We start from the raw sequence: 22,059 nt of genomic DNA on the forward strand, positions 1-22,059 counted from the left end.
AGTTAAATCATAAAAATTACTTCTTTAATTCCGGTCACTTTGACCGCACACGGTAGGAATAGGTATACGCAAAGTGTCGGTAGGTTTAGTGTTAAAAGTAAGTGATGAAATCAGAAAGGTTTGTAAAATATCAAAGTGCTTAGTCCTATAAAAGAAAATAGATAGATATTAACAACGGGGACAAGATAATTGACAACGGGAATATCATTTAAATTGATTTATCCTTAAATTATTAAAAAGGCTTAATCATCACATAATTCTTTCTAAAATAAATACTTGTGGAAATTTAGAGAATTCAAGTATACTGGTAAACATGTAATTAGATTGTTTGTAAAGAGAAACAAATTAACGTGAAGTACTTACTAATGACTTGATTGAGTGCACCAATAATATTTTCTTTAATTAAAGAAGAAGATAAATCGTTTAAGACATTATACTTTTTATGTTAAATTTAGATTAATACCAAGTGTCATGAGAAGTTATCACTGAGAAGCGTATACTTCACAAACAACAACGACCTTTAATTCTGCAGTGCGTTTATTCCAATATGTTTAACAGTGCAGTAAAAGAGCGAGTGTGAAGAAAATCAGGATTCGAAGGAAATTAGAAGACCGTTGAACGTTGAAGTTTTGAAATCTTACGAAAATGATCATCACGATATTATTCTCCTTGTTTCTTTTCGTCAGTTTGCACTACATTATTTTGCATTATGGAAAATATGGAAGAATATTAAATTCGTTACCAGGGCCTCCGATATTACCTATTATCGGGAATGTACATCATGCCCTAGTTTCATCAAGTAAGGAGAAAATGCAATTACATTTCTAAATAAATTTTATTTTATTTGAAAATTTGAACAATTTTATTTGACTCGAATAACAAACACGTTTGAAGTAATAGATCAACAATAATAGGCTTCGTTCATATTTGCTATGTATTATAGGTAATCTTTGGATCTTTATGAACAAAATGAGCGATCAGTATTACCCAATTTTTAAACTTTGGGGTTTCACAGCTGCACTTGTTCATACTCGTCATCCAGACGATTTTCAGGTAATTAAAAATAATACTAGACATTTATACTATTATTTATCATATCTAGATGCACAAGACATTATTTCATCATTGCGAGAAGTTTAATTAACTTTTTTTTTACAATTCTAATTAATTCCACGTAACTAAAATTTTAATAGCATTAAACAGACATTAAAAAGAGATTAAATATTAAATTTTTTGCAAGTAAGTTAACTACATACGTTTCTCAATAATAGAGATCTATTAGTTTTTCTTTTTCGTCATCTAGATACTTTTCGGAAATACGAAATTTACTCAAAAAGGTTATATGTACAAACTTCTGGCGCCTTGGTTTAGTACCGGACTTCTTACCAGTTCAGGTATTACTTTTATTTTTCCTTTACTACGTTTCTTTTTCTACTAAAATACTAATTTTCATTTTCGTTGAACTTATTCAATTTTATTCCCTTGCTGAACTTTAAACGCCAAGTGCCATTAAGTAAATAAATAAATATAATCAGATGGAAGAAGTACACTTATGATAGGTAATAAAAATCTATGATATTTTTGAAGAAGTAATTATCTTCTTTGCAGGACGCAAATGGCAAATTCGCAGGAAAATATTGACACCTGCATTTCATTCCGACATGCTTAACAAATTTGTTGACGTATTTGTAAAGGAAGGAGAATACTTGGTGAAATCATTGAAGAGCGAAGAGGGAGTAGTCGTGAATGATTTATTCCATACCATTAGCAAGCATACCTTGAATATGATCTGCGGTAATTTATGAAATATACGATAATTCAATAATTACAACATTGAAAAATTCGGCGATTGTAAATGTATCGATTGACATGTATATAGGGTGGTTGGTAACTGGTGGTACAAGCGGAAAGGAGGTGATTCTACGCGAAAAATGAAGTCGAAAATATAAAATAAAAATTTTTTTTTTGTTTTTTTTTTTTAATTTTTCCATCGAGACAACGATCTACAGTGAGATCCGTTATAACGTACCGCACGCGTACCGAGCGCAAATTCAAAGTCGATTTTCTCGAAAACAAAGCCTCAAACGAAAAATTTTTATTCTATATCTTCGACTTCTTTTTTCGCGTAGAATCACCCCCTTTCCGCTTGTACCATCAGTTACCAACCATCCTGTATATGAAATGTATGCAAATGAGACATCGAAATAAGTTCTCTTTTAAGTATATTGAAAAAGTTACGAAAAATTGTAAATTGTTAAACTGTGAGATCTAGATTTAAAAAATAGCGAGAGAAAATTATACAGTTAGAATGTTTTTAGATCTTTAGGAGATTTTTAAGTTTCTAGAAATTTACCGACAAGATCAATCGATAATTTTCCAGAAACTGCAATGGGAATTTCCCTAAATGACGAAGATGAATTTCAGCACAAATATCTTAAAGCCGCGAGTGATATGGAAGGAGTCTTCGCGTACAAGTAAATAAAATTTGACAGATAATCTTTACATCCTATTATCTTATATAATGCATGCCATTACGATGATTTTTATAGAACTGCAAGGCCGTGGTTATTTTATGATTTCTTCCTCAAATTTGACCCTAAAGGACGGAGACAGTCTGAACTACTTAAAACATTACACGGTTTCACTCGAAAGGTATAAATATAACTTTTAATCATATCTTTTCTTATAACAAGTTCATCGTTCGTTTGTAAATATGGACATTGTACTATTTTTATGTCAACAAAGTTATCAGTGATAAATTTAATATTTCAGTCCAATCTAATCCATATTATTCATACGATAATGCAGGATTTTTTTTATTGATTATCCTATGTAATAATTTTATTGATCGATAGATCTATTTACAATAGATTAAACAGGAAACGATGGTTATTTAGCGTGAACTAAATACAGCAATGTGCTATAACTAAGACAACTAAATAGTTAATTCACAACTATCGTCACCACGGTTCCAGCGCTCTCTTTCACGCGGACCATCCTCCTCGACAACGCTGACAACACTCTGACTTCTCAACTCACTACTGCCTGTTAATTCGTCTTTCTCCCTTAAGCATCCCTTTATTTTTTCTCATAACCCCATCACATAAGCGTTCCGTAACGTTCTTTCCGCGTAATTATTCGATCGAAGGACCGACGACACATTGATGGAGCGCTCAGCCCATTGAAGTTGCCAAACCCTTTTGACCTGTCGGCACTCAGGCTTTCTCGCAACATTGTTTATGGTTCACCCGATATTTCTTAGACAATTTGTCCACGATACTACAATAATGAGTTGGATAATATGTTGTAGATTATCCAAGAGCGAAAAGAATATCACTATCAGAGCAACGGTTCAACTGATTTCAACAAGAATTCAAGTGATGATAATGACAATGTTGAAAGTAATGACGTTGGAAGTATGTGAGATAGAAAGTTGAAGTACTTTTAAGAACATGTATAGCTTAACATTTTTTGAAATGTTTTTGTTTATGCGTAGTACGTAAAAGGAGACTGGCTTTGCTTGATATACTCATAGAAGCTCATCGAAATAATCAGATAGATGATGAGGGGATTAGAGAAGAAGTTGATACATTTATGTTTACGGTGCGTTATACATACATGCTTCTTTTTTATTTTTTTACATTTAAACACGCTTGATATATATTTTTAATTCTTATATAGAAAAATAATATCGAACATAATCTTTTTTAATAGGGGCACGACACTACCGCAATAGCTGTTTGTTACACCATAATGCTTCTGGCTGAACATAAGGAGGCTCAGGTGACTTTTAACTTTCTGTTTCAGTCTTATTTCTCATTATTAAACTGCGGATTCTTATATATGCGTGGCAACAAATGCATGGAACGCGCTTAATTTGTTACGTATAGTACTAGTTATAATATTTAATAAGTAAAATAGATCTTTGCTTGGGTTCCATCTTTCTAAGACGTGCTCTTAAAAATATGAATTTATATATACATCTGTAATCTGTCTATTATTATAAATATTATACTATTACGTTAACTTTGTTTTGTACGATGGATGTATAGCGATTATGTTATAGGATCGAGTTAGGGCTGAAGTAAAAGCTGTATTGAAAGAAAATGAAGGGAAATTAAATATGTCTACTCTGCAAGATCTTTCGTATCTTGAGAGATGCATTAAGGAATCACTTCGACTTTATCCAAGCGTGCCTCGTATAGGGCGTAAGACAGAAAAGGAGCTAAAATTAGGTAAATATCGAATTACATTATATGAATCACAGAATAATTATGTTTCAGTGTTTACTTTCACGATAAAGTATTATTAATCTATTTATTTTTAATAATTGCAAACGTATTGCAACGAAACTGTCATATTTTAAGGTAACTGTAAATTACCTTCGAGTACTGAAGTTCTCGTGGACATATATAACATTCACAGAGATCCACGATACTGGCCGAACCCGGATATCTTTGATCCCGACAGATTTTTACCTGAAAATTCCAAAAGTCGACATCCTTATGTTTATGTACCCTTTGGTGCCGGCTCAAGAAATTGTATCGGTAAGAATTTTAAGTTTAAATATTTGATAATATATAGATTTTACATGAATATAGAAGACCTTCTTTGAGTTTGACTTCTTTGAGAACAATACATTTTTTATACTGATAAATGAAGCGAATGTCTTTGCAGTTGGATTGCAAATAACGTATGATTCTCTTTAAAAAATTTTTATGTAGGAGCTTTTGGTAGGAGATTGACTGCTTCTATTATTTTCTTTTTATGTAAATTTGCATTTCATCGAGTTCTTTTACTTCTTGTCTTTGTATTTTATTAAGAAAAAAAATGGAATATTAACGTTCAATTAGCATCGATAAGTTGTAAAGTAAACGACAATATTTGTAGTTACGTAACTTGAATTTTAACGAGGTCCTCCAAGAAATGAACTTTTTAACGTAAAGTTAAAAGTCTTCTTTGAATAATTGAAAAAGATATAATTAATTTTTAATTCGTAGGAAAACGATTCGCCATGTTGGAGTTAAAAATTATAATGAGTTTTCTCTTAAATAATTACTTCTTTGAATCCGTGGACTATCTTAAGGATATATCATTTCTAACGGGCATAATAATGAAACCAGCACATAGGATCCGAACGAAATTCATTCCTATTAAGGATACATGTTGATGTTGGACATATGTTGACCTTGTAAACAGCAGTGTTGATGCTAGTAATCATAACAACAATGTTTGATTTATGTTACAAATATACCTGATATGATCAGGACAAAGATGTATGTACATATATACACTGCTGCTATTTTTAAAATGATATAACGAGTCATATGTAAATTCATACTTACTTTGATTAGTTTTATTATTATGATATAATTTATTATAATAATATAATATAGTTATATTATTATAATTTATATTTTTATATACATATAATTATTATTATATTATATTTATTTGTTATATAGTTATATTATTATATTAATGTAAGAATTCAATTAATAAAGGTACATTTTATTAAGCAATAATTAAAATTTCGTTGGAAATAAATGGTGTTTGTTGTTTGTTTATTGATTAATAAAATGAGTATGGATATTTTGCGAAAGAATAAATAAGAACAACATAACGTTTAAGTTGACGATCACTTTTAATAGTTGAAATAGGAAAACAATGTACAGATACAGAATTTACATTCCTAGCCGACGAAGGTTGCTAGATAAAATTTTAATCGTGTAGTAAAAAATGAATTAAAATAAAACAGTACACTTAACGAGTGGCTTAACATTGTATCTTCTTCTTTATCTATTCGCTTATCGGTTAGTCATTTACCTAGTTACGATGACTGAATTATTTAGTTATAATTATGCCTTCTCTGTATAGACACACAGGTGTGAATACGTAATGGAGATTCTTAAAAGCTATACAATGTTTGTGTTTTATCTCTTTACTTTGGTTTTAAAGTAAGGACTAGTATGTTGAGCTTCGCTCTGTCTCTGTGTGTAGAAATGAATAAGCAAATAAAAAAATGAATCGATACGACGAATTCTGGCGAAGTTCCTTCTTCTGTAGGGGGGAAAAAAGGGGCAAAGCTCGATAACGTTAAGCCACGAGAGGCGATGTTATCGTGTTAGATTAACGATTAAAGATGCGTGCGAAGATTATCCAAGTGTATTCGACGAGCGTTGCTCTTTCGCTTTTATTCGCCGTGACGTTATATTCGGGGAGATACGATCACATTCGCTATGAGCATATAGCTTAAATAGAAGTTAAATTACGAGTATAAACATCGAATACATCGTAATACGACGTACACAATCGAGTATTCTTCTTGTCATCCTATATGATTTATGGTCGCGTGAGATGCACGTACGAAAATATTCGCGGATATGTTATGAACGAAAACAGCCTCTCAAGAGCTTTCAAAATGTTATTTTAAATAAAATGAAATGTATTATACAGTAGCCTGAATCATTCGATGTTAACCCATTAAGGACCAACGTTGCATTAACGTAACATTTTATTTTCAAATTTTCAAGACATTCGAATTTTCACAGTTTCAAATTTGTTACTGTGCAATAATATTGCGTTTACGTATTTTACACGCATTGTTTCATTGCGTCGTACTGAATGGGTTACACACGGTGTATTGTACAAGTCGATGCAATCATAAGAGAATCGTGAAATTCATTGAAGTATGTTCCAGAGAATGGCGAACGATATATCCCGCGAATAGTCACGTTTAGGAATATTACACGCGCGACCATAATATTACACATTCTAATTAATTTAAGTGCGATGAAGGCACGAGGCGTGTGTTATTGAATCTTGTGCAGAGGGTGCAGTGAAACAAGCACAAGGAGGGGAATAATATTTGTCGAGCATTGCCAGGTTCGCAGTTCGCGGCTTATCTACGAATATTTTTCCTTAAGGCGAATCAACGTCAGAAACGTTATCGATGATATATACACAGACGACAAGCGAAGCTCACAGAGTAATGTTATACCGTTTAGAATTGGAAATGTAATTTAGAATTAGAATGTAAAAATACTATGTATATATACAAGTAATTAATGCGTACCAGTTGCTTGGTAGCTTAGTTTATATTACACGATTTCCTTTTTCCTCCCATTCTTTCTTCGCTTTTTTTTTTCTCTTTCATCGGAGAATTCCTTCTTCCCCTCTCCGGTAATTTTTTTTTTTTTTTAATCGGTTGTACTTATGAACAGCGATGATTGCTCCAAAGAATGACATTGCATCGTAAATTCTGATCAGAAAAAATTAGCCGTATCGGCGGCCCGCGTAACAATAATATCGTTCTCATTAAGTTTCATATATTTATACATCAAGAATGTCGATTTTTCTTTATTGGCACACAAACGGAAGCAACATATATCTGATGATACGCTTAACGATATATCGTTTATCAGTATCGCTCGATATACGCGATATATTCTTCTCTTTCTTTTGTTTGGACGCGCAAGAAACCTACTTTGAGATTTTTTAACCTTTAAATTTTGTATCGATTCTTATTATTCTCATTTGTAACAAAGCAAACATTTAAATAAATTTCGATCGAATACTTTACAGATTCAAAGTTGTTGATTTCGTTACTCGTTTGGTAGTTATCACATAACTATGCAAATTTTGAAAAAGTACATTCGAAAAAGTTTCTCAAAGCGATCGCTCGTTTTTTGTTTGGAGCGCGAGATTTCTCGCCTGTCGATTCGCAATGAAACGCAACAATCGATTATCGAGATCGACGAATATCGTAATTGAATGTTTTTCGTGTTTCGTTCTAACGAATAAGAAATCCGAAATCGAATATAAAATCGAGTCGTTCGAACAGCATTAAAAAATGACAAAAAACGGCTCGTGTATTTTGTAAACCAGTCTTCGCCTCTTGTGTGGAAATGGTAATTTGGAACGGATAAGTTCGTTACGGTAAAATTCGTCACGTCACTTTCGGCGATTTATTGTAAACTCGCGAGTTTCGTCGCAACTTCATGCCGTTTCTGCGCAGCGCCCTCGTATTATAAAATTCAACGACATGTAAGTATAATCGCAATAGCATCGTCGGCGAGAGAATCATTCTTCTTTCTTTTATATTCGTCTTTTTTTCCGTTGTATGTTATATCTTTCTTTTAAAAGAGGAAAGAATAGAAAAAACGAATACGAAGAAAAAACATCAAAAGTCGATACGAACATTTACCTAGTTACGAAAGCTCTCGATCGTTTTTCTTAAATTTGATATTTTAATTCGTTTATGCATTTCATTTCTTTTTCAATTTTTTCCCTTTTGTTTTCTTGTCTATCTAAGTTTCATATATGTACATTATATACATGTAAAACGGTTAATTTATATATATATCCTCGTATCTTAATGATTGTATAATTAGGATTGACTATGTCTTAGAATAATCAACGGAATTATTAATTATTGTGTAAAATATCAAATATCGTACTGTTAGATGGTATGTCCATCTCCAAGGTACCATTTTGGACGAATATCGGTCCGTCTAACATGCCTAGCACTTTGATGAGCAAATACTTTGGAGATTACATAATCTAATAATATCAGGTAATATTAGGTATAGATGATTTTCGTTAATTACAAATATAAAACATGTATATGTAAATAGAATTCTTAATTATGCGCAAACATGATCTCTAATTGAGCATACGTGAATTTTATCATCAGTCTAAGCCGAACGGTGCGGCTCCATACACAACAGCAGCGGTTAACAATACACGTTTCTTTTTTATTTTCTTTAAGCTTTGTAGAATCTACCGTAACAAATCAGTGTCCTCCCCGATTAATGAAATAACAATAGCGCATGCTACGAAAACGTTATTATTCGTAAAACTTTCAAACAGTTCTCAAGCATAAAACACACATGACAACGGCGCAGAAAAGTATACAATATATCGATTCTGTGAACGACACCCTTCCGGTTTCTTTCTCTTTCCTTCTTTGTTTGCTGCATGTGCAAATTTATTCTTTCGTTTTCCTTCCTATGTTACGTGTGCGTATTCAAGGATACCCTACACAGAGACACCACAGGAAACTCGAAATCGATCCAATTCACGAATCGATAGCTCGATCGATGATCGCGGTAGAACGGAGAGTGAAAATAGTGTAGGATGCGATTGATTGTCGACAACTATCGTTCGCGCTGGATCCGGTTTCGAGACTCCGACGTAAGTATGATTGCTCGGGATATACATGCCTTTCTACGCAGCGATTCTCGTGTTAATTTAATTTCGCCCAGTTTGGCACGAGTTTCAATTAAGCGCGTACGCGCGAACGTGTTTGTGCTTGGATATGCGAGTGGCGCCGCCGCGTCATTGCGTATCTGTAGAGCAACCTTACTTATTACGTATTCCTTAACTTACATCCATACGATACGCGAGCCAAATTAGAAGCGGAATGACAGTTACCAGGGACATGCGTAGTTTTCTCAACGTAATCTCTCGATGATCATACACAACATAGCGAACATCGATTCACGTTCTTTTCTTTTATCTTTTCTCTTTTCTTGCTCTCGTTATCTCACTGTTCGAATTCATTGGAAGAAATTCCGATTGGGCGCGTATCGATCGTAACGATCTTCCTTTCATGGAAATTGAACGAAACTTACATCTTATTGACCGACTTTTTAATACGAGCTTTTGTCACTCGTGGCGCTTCACGCGTCATCGTGTGTTTGCGAGACTTTCTCTCTCTCTTTCTCTCTTTCTCTCTCTCTCTCTCTCTCTTACAATAGGCCAAACATATGCAGTGTCTTTTTGTATCTCTTTTTTTTCTTTCTTTTCAAAAATATATGTCGACTACTTAGGCTTTCGATAAACGGAAAGACGTTGTCTCGTCCGATAACTGGAATAATTCTTCCTCTTTTTTTTCTTTTCTTCCAGATATAATACGTGGCCTAGCGTGTAATAATCCTATACAATACTTCATTATAGCTTAGGTAAAGTGAGACCCTCATATGATCCATTTTCTTTAATTACTTGTTTTTTTTCTGGAGTGTGTGAAACGCTGAGACATATCGCACTATTTACAAGGATAATCAATTTTTAATGGAAACAAATGCAAAAATATATATATATAAACATTTAGTTGAACTACATTTTTTCTGTCTTATAGTTTTGCATAAAGATCCACACCTTTTTTATGCAAAAATGCAACTTCTAACTTGGCTGTGCCAGGGAAATAGTTTACTCTTAACTAAACTCATACTCGTATAATTAAACTTATGTACTATTGTCTTTTTTGAAGATATCACTACTCCAAGACACTCACTTTTACTTCTTTGCTTTCTACCTGTTTGTCTGTCTTTCCTACTTCTTTTCTCTTTCTTTAAATTTCTGTTGTGTATAGATTTCACTGATTATGTTGATTACATTTCCTCTCAGAATTTTTTTTTTTTTTTAGTAATATCATATCGTTTCGTTGCGATATTATACCTTCGTCTGGATAGAATATATAGATGGCTTTTAAGTTATTACCGTCTTGGGAAAATATGTGTAGCAACATGTCTTTTTTCTTTCTGTCAATAATACGTCAACCGTTTTCACGTGATATAATAATTGTCATATCAATTAAATATAAAAAAGTTTCGTATTTTTTCGCGGCACAGAAATCAAAATTTGGCAGTGGCGTCGTATCGTAATATCGTAGTTAAAAAGAAAGTTACTTACTAGCTATCTTTATAAATATCACTGCTAATAGATAACTAATAATATTTGTAAATATTTGGCATATTCTTTTTGTAAATTCAGTCGCAAATATCATCGATCGTACCGCGTAATAATAAATCGTTAGTAATCGTTTATTTACTACAAAAAGTGCCAGAATGATAAAACTACATATAAAAAGATAGAAAAGAAAATTAGCACTCGCTGGATGTCACGTGAAAACCGTTTACACTATAAACATTCCGCTTATTGTTCGTTCGTATTTGTGCTGCAATTGTAATTGTAACATAACGAAACATCAATTATTTCCATCGGAGAAAGGAAAAACTTTTTCATCGCACGCATGAAATAGAATTAACGCGTCAATTGTTTTGTAGTATTCGTCATTTTGTTTCGCGCCAATTCTCTTGACAATAGTGGCGTACAATATAGCGCCTACGTAAATGTGTTTCACGATACAATGCAATCAATTAAACTATTCGTATTAATATTGACTTTAGGAATTCGGCAGTGAGAAATTGCAATTTCTACGTATTTCAAAATTCACAATTCGAAAAAGTAAAACGATCACTCGATAACGTTCGTAAAAATAGAACAAGTTACGAGTCGAAAATAAGATGAGCGATCTAAAAAACTTACGATATGCAAAACACATTTCGTACCTACATATTTGTCTGTAGTATACGGAAAGCGATACTCGCGAAGAGAAAGAAACAGTTGTTCGAATTTCGGGTCGAGTCTGTTCTTGGAAAATTGATTTTTATGGAAAGTTTCGTTCGCATCACTCTCTTAACCACGAGAGTCGAAAGAAGCGGGCGAATCGCGTCTCAAATGCGAGCCTCACAAAAGCCAGACTGATCAACTCCGCCTTTTATAAATTTCTTAATTATATTATATAAGTATACGATTAATATTCAATTCTCAAGAAACAAACGATTTCCATAAGTTCATTCGTCGCAAGAAAACCATATAAATAGGTAAATTTGGCAAAGTTGCGTTTCTAACATCATCGCCTTTCAATTTACGGAGTACATCAACGTGGCTTCTGAACGATTCATGTGTCAAACAATATATCGATCTGCCAAAGTATAATAAGCTCGAGAAGGCCGAAGCGAAATCACTTGTACATTTCGTGCATTGTCTTAGAATTCCCTTACCTAAACGTCTCTTAGCATTGTAGTACTTATCGTGCAATTTGAGTTCGTTCCTCAAACTTACGCGTTTCCATCCATCGACTATACGTAGCCTACTCCATTTCTCGTAACTAGCTTTCCTGCTTATCGCATGTATCACCATTTTTTCCTCTTCGAGTATGAACCGTTCACACCGTTAACACAGAGAACGCGTCTTGTAATGAGCAAGAGGGAAAGGGAAGAAGGAAATCAGTTGGACTGCTATACATCGATTGCAAACGTCGTCAACTGTTTCCCTGTGTAAAACGATTGTCTCGCTTCCTCTTCAGAATTTCAAACAAGAATCTGTCCGCCAGTGCATCGATGTTTTGTTGGCTAATTTCAAAACGAAATTGTGGACGGTCGGACTTATTTATAAAAAATAAAAAAAAAAAAACAAAAAATGGAAAGAAAGGAATTGAAGAGATTACGCGAATTACGTCGCTACAAAATAATGAAGTAGCATTATTGTGTTCATTAATGCTGCGACTGATGCGAAATCTGATAGGGCCTCGATGGTATTATCGATTTAAATTGAGATTACTTTCAAAAGCGCTATTTTTCGAAAGATATCTTACTGACAAATAACTAGCATTCATCGTATTTTGAATCTCTTTAACAAAACGAAAAGAAGTATACAAGTGCAACTGATTATATCGTAAATATAACGTATTCTTCAAAGAAGAATTTAAAAGTCGTTATATATTGTTGCGGCTCGTGAAGTTCCCTGATATTTCGTTTCATTAGTACATTTCCTCTTCCTAATGTACGTATTCTAATTTACTGTTGGATCACATGAGTATATCCAGTTGATGTCCCAACGAGTAAAACGTAACTTAACCCGACTATACAGTCCGTAGTGTACCGCTGTATCCTCTTCGGTGAAGAAACGAGCACTTCGAGTCGAGTTTCTTCCATCCATAAGTTCGTCGTTTTCCATTTAGTTCACGTTTAAAACGTTTTTACGTATCACTACGAAGTCGTCACAAAGAAGTAAAAAACTGCACGAACAAGCGCGACTAAAAGCCATAAAACTAAAAAAAGAGAAAAAGGGAATGGATATAGAAAAGAAGAAAATAAAGAAACCACTGACAGCATGCTAGAACTGTGGTGTCACGGAGATATCTTCCGAGTCGATTGCAGCGTGCTTGTTCACCGGGCGTCGATCGTTCTTCTTAACACGTGATATGCGAAAAACGTAATTGTACGATCGATCCATAGTACGATCCAAGTTCGAGGTACGTATCTTCGATAATCGTGTCCGCGAAAAACCAACGAAACCAGCGCGTAAGGAATGCGTTTACTGCGTCTTGCAACGGCGTTACCGCGTGCTTCTTAAAAATTACGTATAGAAACCGCAACATCTCGGTTCCTCTTTCTCTCTCTCTTCCTATTTACATACTTCTGTTACTTTCTTTCGTGTTCAAGGAGGATAATATGTACGAGAAAAGGTCGTCGGAGCACCCACACGAAACTCATGATCGCACACAAACGTAGCCGAAAAAGATTCTGCGATTCAAGGTCCTCGCACGATATCGAACCGATATAATCATAGTACATGTAGCTCAGTGTGACGTCTGGAACGATGAACGGAGGTTGAAGATCCGCGAAGTAGTTCCATGGTCAACAGCCACAGGTCGAGATGTGTATTAGAGCCGGGTGGTTCGTTCTGTCACGGTGATAGTCTCGTCCCTTGGTACAGCACGGTATTTACCACGCACCGAACTAGGGCCGAATATCGGTGATCCTCAGACAAGATGGCCATCGATATCAGAATAAGCTGGTGTAGGGGTGAATGTTGATAATGGGTGGCCATGAGTGTGCGCGTTGCTGGATACCGACCGAGCAAAAGTGGTAGGTGGTGGAGGTACCGATGGTGGTATCGGTGATTTTGAGCCAGCGGTCATCACGGTTACATCCGGTGGAGGGACTGGACGTGGTAGGGTCCTGCTACGTGTCAGCGTGCTAGTCCCGCTGCCCATGTGGCTCGACATCATATGTCCGGTCGGACTCATGGATGTATAATAACTACCCGAGCCTGGTTCACCAACCACCGGAATCGGACTATGATTCGTTTCGTAGCCCATGTAGCGGCCATTGTCGATCTCCACGCTGTAAAAGTTCACGTCGTTCGGCGGCGCTGGACTGGGGTTTCCGATGTAACTCGATTTTGAAACTAAAACGAAGAGAAGCTGTGCTGAGTAAGCATTTTTTCGTGCGAAGAGAGGCGCAACTTCAGAGGTTTAATGCTTAACTTCCACGGTGAAATGGAAATATGTTAATTTTCTGATAAACCCTGTTACAGCTTTGAGTTCTGAAGAACTTCTGATAAGACTGCTGAAGGAATTCTACGCCCGAAAGATAAGATCTTCTAAAATTTCTGAATGCGAACTTTAAGAAATTTACCAGAAAGTGTACCACTGGCCGTTGTTCTCTGCGGCGGTGAATCCATACTCATCGGTGGTTGAATGTGGTTGCTACGGCGACCAAGAGTTCCTTGATGATGTACCTGCATCTCCATGTTCCCTTTCCCAAAATCTTGTATAGTTTGATCTATCAAATACGTGCTAGCTGCGGTTTTTCGTCCCTCGTCCTGTTACGTCGGTGAAAGAGAAGAGAGAAAGCGTTTCGTTAAATTAACGTATCCAAAGTTAAGGAAAACCTGAAATTTTTCTACGAGATTATTAACGCAAGATTAAGATTATAAACGCAACAAAACGAATCATTAATTGAACAATTTCCTGGAATTTTGTGTTCCTACTGTTCGTAGCGTATCAGTATGAATTGTAAATAAGTACTTTACCAGTTTCACATGCATTAAAGCGATACTTCGCGCTGCTGTATCGACATTAACTTCATCATTCTGATACATTACGAGTATTCTCGGTATGTTTTACGTGCATGGAAACTACCTCTAAACATCCACCCTGTAACCTGCCTATATTTAAGGGTACTGCAAGAAATGAAGTTAAGATTCTCTTAAAAATGGAAGTATTATTGGTAGAGTTCTGATTCAAACAAATTCGCACTACGTGGTGAAGCTTTAAAGAAAGATTCTCTAATCGTGAAACAAACTAAGATGTAATATTAAAAGAAGAAACAAAAGTAGAACTACGTGTTGAAGCTTCAAAAAAAAAAATTGTCTAATCGTGAAACAAAGTAAAATATGATATTGAAGGAAAGAAAAAAAAAAGAAGAAATACTGCCAATCTACATGATGAAATACCAATGCAAGAAAGAGATCGGAAGATTCTAAGCGCGATTTCTATGGAGAGAAGGAACGAAAAAAGAAAATAATAGAAGCGAAGGGGGTCCGAAACGGAAGCAAAACGGAACAGAAATGTGTTAATAGAACTCAAACCTACCCTCCGGCATTACTTGTTACTAAGAACATACTGACTGATCGCACTGACCACGTAATCGTTAGTGTCGAAGTTAACGTCGCTCTTCTCATCGGAAACCGAACTTAACTCGCCGGTCATGGTGTCTCCATTCACGGTCGATGGTGCGTACATATCCGCTGTTTGTGATTTGTTTATTCCTGCGCAAAGATAGGAACACATATTACAAAATATTCAAGATTGCTGTTTCCTTTGTCTTTTTATAACATTAACACGCCTATCACAAGTATCATAACATCTTTAGAATCAAGCGAACAGGTTCGTCAAATTTTCATTAATTTGACAGCAACGATGTGCTAGATATACATTATAGAATAACTTAAATGTAAATAATCTTATTTCTCATAAAGTGTATATATATATATATATCTTTCAGACGACGAAGAAGACTGGAGCAAAATGTTCACTGTACATAAATTAACTTACGAGATTTATTTCGCTTTCTCATAATGTACCACAACACGATGATGAAGATATTAATGATTAAAAAGATGAGGGAGGTTGCTGCGAACGTATAGATATAATTCATTGTAAAATCCCCTTTTTCCAAGAGAACGTCCGGCAGGTTCTCCGCGTTATTCGGTCCTGCAGGATAAAAGCAGAAAAAAGACAAATATAGGGTTGAGTGATTATATTTACCGGAACGTTGGGCCTTCTTTTTCGATTTTAATGTAGCAAAGACTATGGGCGCAGCAATGAGTAGGCAAACAGAGGCAGAAACAGTGATGATAATGACGATGATGTAGGAAGAATTAATCTCGCTGGATGTCACGTCGGTAGGTGGAGCCTCCCCTGTAAGCCAAGCCAACGCCCCATCACCGAATTGTTATTCATGCAACGACACAATCCACAATGGTTAGTTACAATTTTAGCATTCGGATCGATCGATTATTAAACGATTGCCGTCGCGTCCGCGACGTTTAATTAGCGCGCCTAAGTCCATCAGCAATGGTAATACTTTGTCCGAGACTTCATCGTTACAGATATTACGACTATTAATCAGCTTACGCTACGTAATAGCAGTTAAATACTGGTAATTATGATAATCGATATTTCTCGTTAGGTGAACTCTAACAAATGCTGCTACACCGTCGTTGATTGTTAATTAGAGCTTCACGTCCGATGTCGTTAAGCTAGGCATTTCATTAGACGTCGTGCCGATTTCGTTTTATTTTCGATTTGCTTTTTTAGCAGAGAGAGATCGAGATGCGATGATTGAAGCACGAATAAGATATGATATGAATTTAATGCAAAATGCGGACATCTTTTGTTATATAAGCTACGATTCATTATTTTCTTGTGACAATTTCAACGTACATGCGCAATCGTTTTTAATAGGGCGAAAGTTTGATTTGGAAGAGGAAGTATAACTGGTATAATGAAATACGAACGGAGGAATGTTCGTTGGATTTTCTGCAAAGCAATTATTTAATAAAGCAAGCAAAATCCATTATATTTCCTCCACCATACCAAGCGGTTGTATCTTTCGTCTCAACTTGAAGACAATTGCATGTAAACATTTAAATTAGAACTGTTCATGGAAATATTCTCACTTTCTCACGAATGAAATGATGATACTTTTACTTAAGCGAGCTACTTCATTACTATTATAAATGTATTAGATGCGTCCCAGTAATATTCTTACTATTTCCCTTGAACCAAGCAAATATTCTTTAAACAAAAATACGATTTATATCTCAAATTACTGTTACTTTACTTTACTTCTATTCTACTAAAGGGCAATCTATATGTAATCTAATGTATTTAATAAGAAAACGTATATTTCTAAGAAGTACGACTACCATATAATATCATATGTCGTTCAATCTAAAAATTGTTAGTCGAACCGTTTTCAATGTCTCAACAGTTTTAAACGGTTCTTTATGTTAGCCTGGTTAGAATGGTCATAATCTAAAATGGCAATTTTGCCCTAATAAAGCAGCTACTACGGCATATAGTGTTAGGTTTATGATATTCTAAATACGAAAAATGAGAAAAGAAGATAACTTACGTAGCGTCTGAACTTTGACTAGGTCCGGTAGAAAGCCACTGTCCCCTTTCTCGTTAATGGCTTTTACGCTGAACACGTAGTAAGTCCCGAGGGACAATGCCGTTATCGTGGTTTTATATTCTCCCGGTGATACATCCAGATAGTGATATCGATCCTCATAGTCGAGAGCTTGCCGCCAACGTATCTGATAGGAGGTTGGCAAACCGCCTTCGAATCCTCTTTTCCACATTAGGGTGACGGAGTCATGGGTGACGTTATAGACCTCGAGGTCGGTCGGCTTGTCTGGCGGCGACGTCACGTCCAGGTGTATGATATCCGTCGACTGTCCCATTTTGTTCATCGCACGGCACTCGTATTTCCCGTAATCGTGCGACGTCACGCGGAAAATGGACAGCGACGACTCGGAAATTAATTCGCTTAGCTGCAAAAAGAGCAACACAAGCGTGTTCGTTTGGCGAGATTGCACGGCGGGACGATCAATTTTCGCCGGGGTAAATAACGTTTCGGGCTTTCTCGTGGTTTCCGGTGGGTAACGCTTTCCGAAATTGACAAAAAGGACGCTCGGTTACGTGGATTATTCGAGCAATTTTCAAATTTCGGAATTATCCATTCGTAAATCGAGTACGTTAGGATATCTACAGTGACTTTTCATTACGTAAATTCTATTTTTATTTAAAAAAGCGCGTATCTCTCTTTGCGTAACAACCGATAAATTATATAATGGCGAAATTTAAAGTTGCAGAAATATTTACGAATTAATTGAATTGATCGAAAACAAGAGAATGAAATTATGTTTTGCGAATGGTAATTCACGTACAATCGAAAGTTCAGTGTAGAAAGCACTGTATTTTCTAGTTTTAAAGCAGTTTTTAGGGAGTAGAATGGAAATCTTCTAATTTCTAAAATTCTACAGTTAAGATGAAACTTACGTCAGTGTGGGTAATGCCATATTTATGCTCTGTAACATTAGGTAGTAAAGTTTTTCCATTAAATGTCCAGGAGAATCGTGGCAAAGGGGAACCCCGAGCTTTGCAGTACAAATGCACGTTTATCCCTTTATTTGCTGCTGCTCTTCTCGTCAACGGTGTATTCATCATTTGTGGTTTAACTGTATCAATATATTATTTTATTGAAAAAGAAAGACAAATATTCAAATCGAAAGTTATTATCGACGATCAAGTTGTACGTACAGTTTGTAACGAAAAGTATAGGTTCGGAGGTAACGTTTCCGATTCCATTGTTAACTTTGCACTGATATTCTCCGACGTCTTCCTGATCAGGGTTTTCGATGTGAAGATAAGAAGTTTTGTTGATAAAAGAGGTAGAATATCGACCAGAGAGCTCCGAGTTGGAGCCAACTTTCTGCCATGTGACATACTCGTCTCCTATGGGGCTGCCATCCACTTCGCAGAACAATTTCGCTTCGATTCCAGGAGGATACACTATCCCTGACGTCGAGGTGCGTTTAATTTTTGCAGAGTCTGGAAAACGCACGGTACATACGGAAATATTAATTTCTCCAGCGACGAAATACGATCGTTTAAACGCTTAAAGATACAAATAACATGTAACTGCGGTGATCATCATATTGTTGTAAAATTTCAGAATTTTGAAATGCAAAAATTTGTAAATCTACCAATTTTAAATTCTACAAATATTGTATCTAGCATCGTTTGATCATTCGAAATGAAACTTACATTGAACAGTTAAGTTCAATTGATAAAACGTCGTTCCCTCCTCGTTAGTTGCTTCGCAAATATAAGTTCCAGCATCGTGACGATCCAGTTTAGTGATATTTAAGGTAGAAGCGCGAACAGATATCCTTCTGCTATTGCTGACCAATGGTAAACCATCCCTAGTCCACGTGTATCTTATCTCATTAGGATTTCCCATAGCAGAAACAGAAATCACGAAAGGTTCAGCCTCCATTCCAATCAATTCGTAAGGTTCGATCGAGGAGAATATCGGCTTGTCTATAACAAACGGTTAAAACTATACTCTCCGTCTACAATTATTTAACTTGGATGCGCCAAAAACAAAAAAACAGCCGACCTTAATTCATAAAGGCTATCATAGGTGAAAGTTCACCTCGAACAATAATTTTCTTATTTTTCGAGTTGTTATTCATCGAATAATAATGAAACAAATGTATTTATCTCACTTCATTCGTTTCTAAAATAGAAGAAATTGACCAGGTGAAATTTCAGTCATGATAGAATTAATATGATTTCCTTTGATGATAGCTTTTAATTCTGCCCCGTTCTTCAGAACCACTTGCACTTTTCTAACGTTCAAAAATATTTCAAGTGTGAGCAAAACCCGATCAAATTATTACTCGTACGCATGACTTCTCGTTTCAATTTCATGTCAAATATTTCGTCGAAGCATTAAAAATCTTTTCTCTTCGCTCACGCGAGAGCAACATCGAAACATAAAAGTTGGAGAATCATAGCAGCGTTAAGCGTCGACAAAACGAAAATATTCACATATTCTTGTCTCTCCGACAAACGCATCCGACGACTCTAGAATCATCTTTCGATATTTTCATCCAAAAGTTCCCCAGAGCAAAGCATTCCGGTACCAGCGAACCTAGGAGTACTTTATGAAATATTTTCAACTTTCTTTTTGCCACTGTCATAAACTGTATACACCGCGATACATCGACCATATAGCGTGAAGTATGAAATATTCATTCGAATATCGTTCTGGCTATCATGTCGATGTCCCGCTGATTTTCATCGTTGACGCACTCTTGGCTCGCTGTATAATACTTACACAATACGTCGAGGGTGGTGGCATCGTGAATAGACCTGTCCATTTGATTGTTTCTCGCCTGACACGTGTACACCTCTCCGTTCATTTCTTCCGTAACGTCCAACGTGAGCTCAACGAACGACAGAAATCCACCGTGTAAGCCGGGCTTAGTGCCATTTTTGGTACCCTGCACGGGAATACCGCCCTTCCACCACGACATCTCCGCTGCCGGATTACTGCTGCTCGATTCGCAAATGATACGGCCCTCTTGGCCCGCGTGCAGATTCTGCGGCTCGCGGCTGATCTTCACTTTCTCAGGCGGAACTAAAGCAAAAAACAATGGTAATTTCGGGTCAATTGCTTGGAAGGAATTGCCACGCTGCTTGTCGGTCTCAAATAAACTTATTCGAAGATCAGACACGGAGAAGAGCAGGGTAGGCTAATTTATGTGGTATTAAAGATAGTAATGGCGAGGTTTTGGGGGAGTTGGCAAACACAAGATTTGCGAAATACGATTGATTCGAGGGCTTTGAAACTTTAGGGAAGATTTTAGGATTTAGAGTACAGGGACAGGAAGATTTTTTAGAGTCTAGGATGTATAGGGTGGGACAGTAGAAGGTAAAGGATTTATTTTCTGAGCTTCTCTGCGCAATAATTTGTCGAATAATAATATTGGCAAAAGTTGTAAGTTATCAGATTTTTTTTTTCTTTACTTCCATCACTAAGAGAAAAATTTTTGCTTATTAAATAGAATATAGTAAGCTATTGTGTTATACATAGAGCGTAGTATATCTTACAGTTCACTTTGAGGACGAGCATTTTGAGGAGAGGAATTTCTGTTGCGGAATTCGCTGCTTCGCATCGTATGCGCGCGTTATTGTCGGATGCGTTTACGAGTATCGTTAGCTCGCTGGAAACCGCGTGATCTCGCGTTCTCGTGGTTCCTTGTATCTAAAACAGAAAGTATATGGATAAATAAATACACTTGCTTGTGCCTTACGCTTTTATTCGTCTCGTTTCTTTGCAGGCAAAATTATAGTCCCTTTCATACGCGTTGCTTGAAATTGGTCAAGATAATCGGGCAATACCGCTATTATCGCGAGATCTGGTTTTTATCTTAAAACAAAATCGTAAAATATGACGTTTATATTTTATGTTTGAAATATTAGTAGTTTTTAATTTCATCCCAATGAAATTTCGTAAGTTATTCTATAAAATTTCCATTAAAAAGTACAATAAATCTAACGTATGAGGCAAGTATAAAACGATCGAATAAAGTGCATTAAAATCGAATAACGAATCAGATTAAAAGGTGATAACTTCGCTTACGAATATGACAGAAATTTAATTAAAATTTTCAGTTCCGTTCATTCCGATCGACCGTATTTACTCGTTCTTCTCCAACGCTATTAAGCCACTCATCATCAGTGACTAAAAAATCTCAATTTCACGACGAAACAGTCCACTCACCTTTTTATCATTTTTGTACCAACTCAACGTGGCGAGTGGATTTCCGGAAGTAGCGGTGCACATCAATCTGAGCACTGTGCCAGCGTCGATCGTCGTCCCTTCTTCGTAACCCGTGATGACAAGCCTCGACGGTGGATCTGTCGCAAAACAAATAAACCAACGCTCGTATTTCCATTTTAGTATCGGCCAATATACAATATCGTGACATCTATCCACGAAGCTCTAAGACACTCTAATTGGCCAACAAAACGCATCACGAGACAAGATTGTTACGCTTGGGATTTAACAGAGGAACTTCATCGCGAGTCTGGATGTCCCTTGAACTAAGACGAAATTAATTGTGTCTGCAAGTTCGTATTACACGGATAGGTATCGGGATTCATGTCCGAACGTAACTGTTCTCGATCCACTTGCTCATAGATCCCGGATAAACTGACAAGACACGCGAAGTCTCGGCTAGCTTGCGGATTAGTTTCATATTAATCTCGCTGTCTAAGACCAGACTGCGTTTCCGAGATTATATTTACATTGCAGTCATTCGTCTAATTGTCTATCGTCT

The 22,059-nt window shown here is 36.0% G+C and overlaps 2 protein-coding genes across 6 annotated transcripts in view; one reads left to right on the top strand and one right to left on the bottom strand.

The window, feature by feature from the left end:
• The first annotated feature begins 505 nt into the window (after positions 1-505).
• LOC100747235 (cytochrome P450 4C1-like) lies at positions 506-5,349 on the top strand. The gene is made up of 12 exons (XM_003485484.4): positions 506-799; positions 944-1,053; positions 1,304-1,394; positions 1,609-1,794; positions 2,381-2,474; positions 2,550-2,652; positions 3,311-3,416; positions 3,497-3,603; positions 3,715-3,783; positions 4,067-4,235; positions 4,368-4,547; positions 5,001-5,349. The coding sequence occupies exons 1-12, from the start codon at positions 646-648 to the stop codon at positions 5,168-5,170; spliced, it is 1,539 nt and encodes a 512-aa protein (XP_003485532.1). The 5' UTR covers positions 506-645; the 3' UTR covers positions 5,171-5,349.
• A 276-nt stretch (positions 5,350-5,625) lies between these two features.
• The window catches only part of LOC100747038 (nephrin), a 494,062-nt gene continuing 477,628 nt past the window's right edge, over positions 5,626-22,059 (bottom strand). For 2 of the 5 annotated variants that reach the window (XM_012393882.3, XM_033324724.1), the window contains exons 8-18: positions 21,501-21,637; positions 20,828-20,981; positions 20,052-20,354; positions 18,974-19,249; positions 18,467-18,757; positions 18,206-18,384; positions 17,277-17,697; positions 15,692-15,850; positions 15,278-15,405; positions 14,271-14,457; positions 5,626-14,040 (exon numbers count right to left, since the gene is read on the bottom strand). In XM_012393882.3, coding sequence (XP_012249305.1) covers positions 13,613-14,040; positions 14,271-14,457; positions 15,278-15,405; positions 15,692-15,850; positions 17,277-17,697; positions 18,206-18,384; positions 18,467-18,757; positions 18,974-19,249; positions 20,052-20,354; positions 20,828-20,981; positions 21,501-21,637 — 2,663 coding nt within the window. In that variant the 3' untranslated portion in view covers positions 5,626-13,612. Of the gene's footprint in view, positions 14,041-14,270; positions 14,458-15,229; positions 15,406-15,691; positions 15,851-15,904; positions 16,058-17,276; positions 17,698-18,205; positions 18,385-18,466; positions 18,758-18,973; positions 19,250-20,051; positions 20,355-20,827; positions 20,982-21,500; positions 21,638-22,059 lie in introns of those variants that run through there. The other 3 variants (XR_002947961.2, XM_003485483.4, XM_012393884.3) reach the window with 3 other exon arrangements.

Source organism: Bombus impatiens, unplaced genomic scaffold (genome assembly GCF_000188095.3).
Source record: "Bombus impatiens unplaced genomic scaffold, BIMP_2.2 scf_0060, whole genome shotgun sequence".
Lineage (NCBI taxonomy): Eukaryota > Metazoa > Arthropoda > Insecta > Hymenoptera > Apidae > Bombus > Bombus impatiens.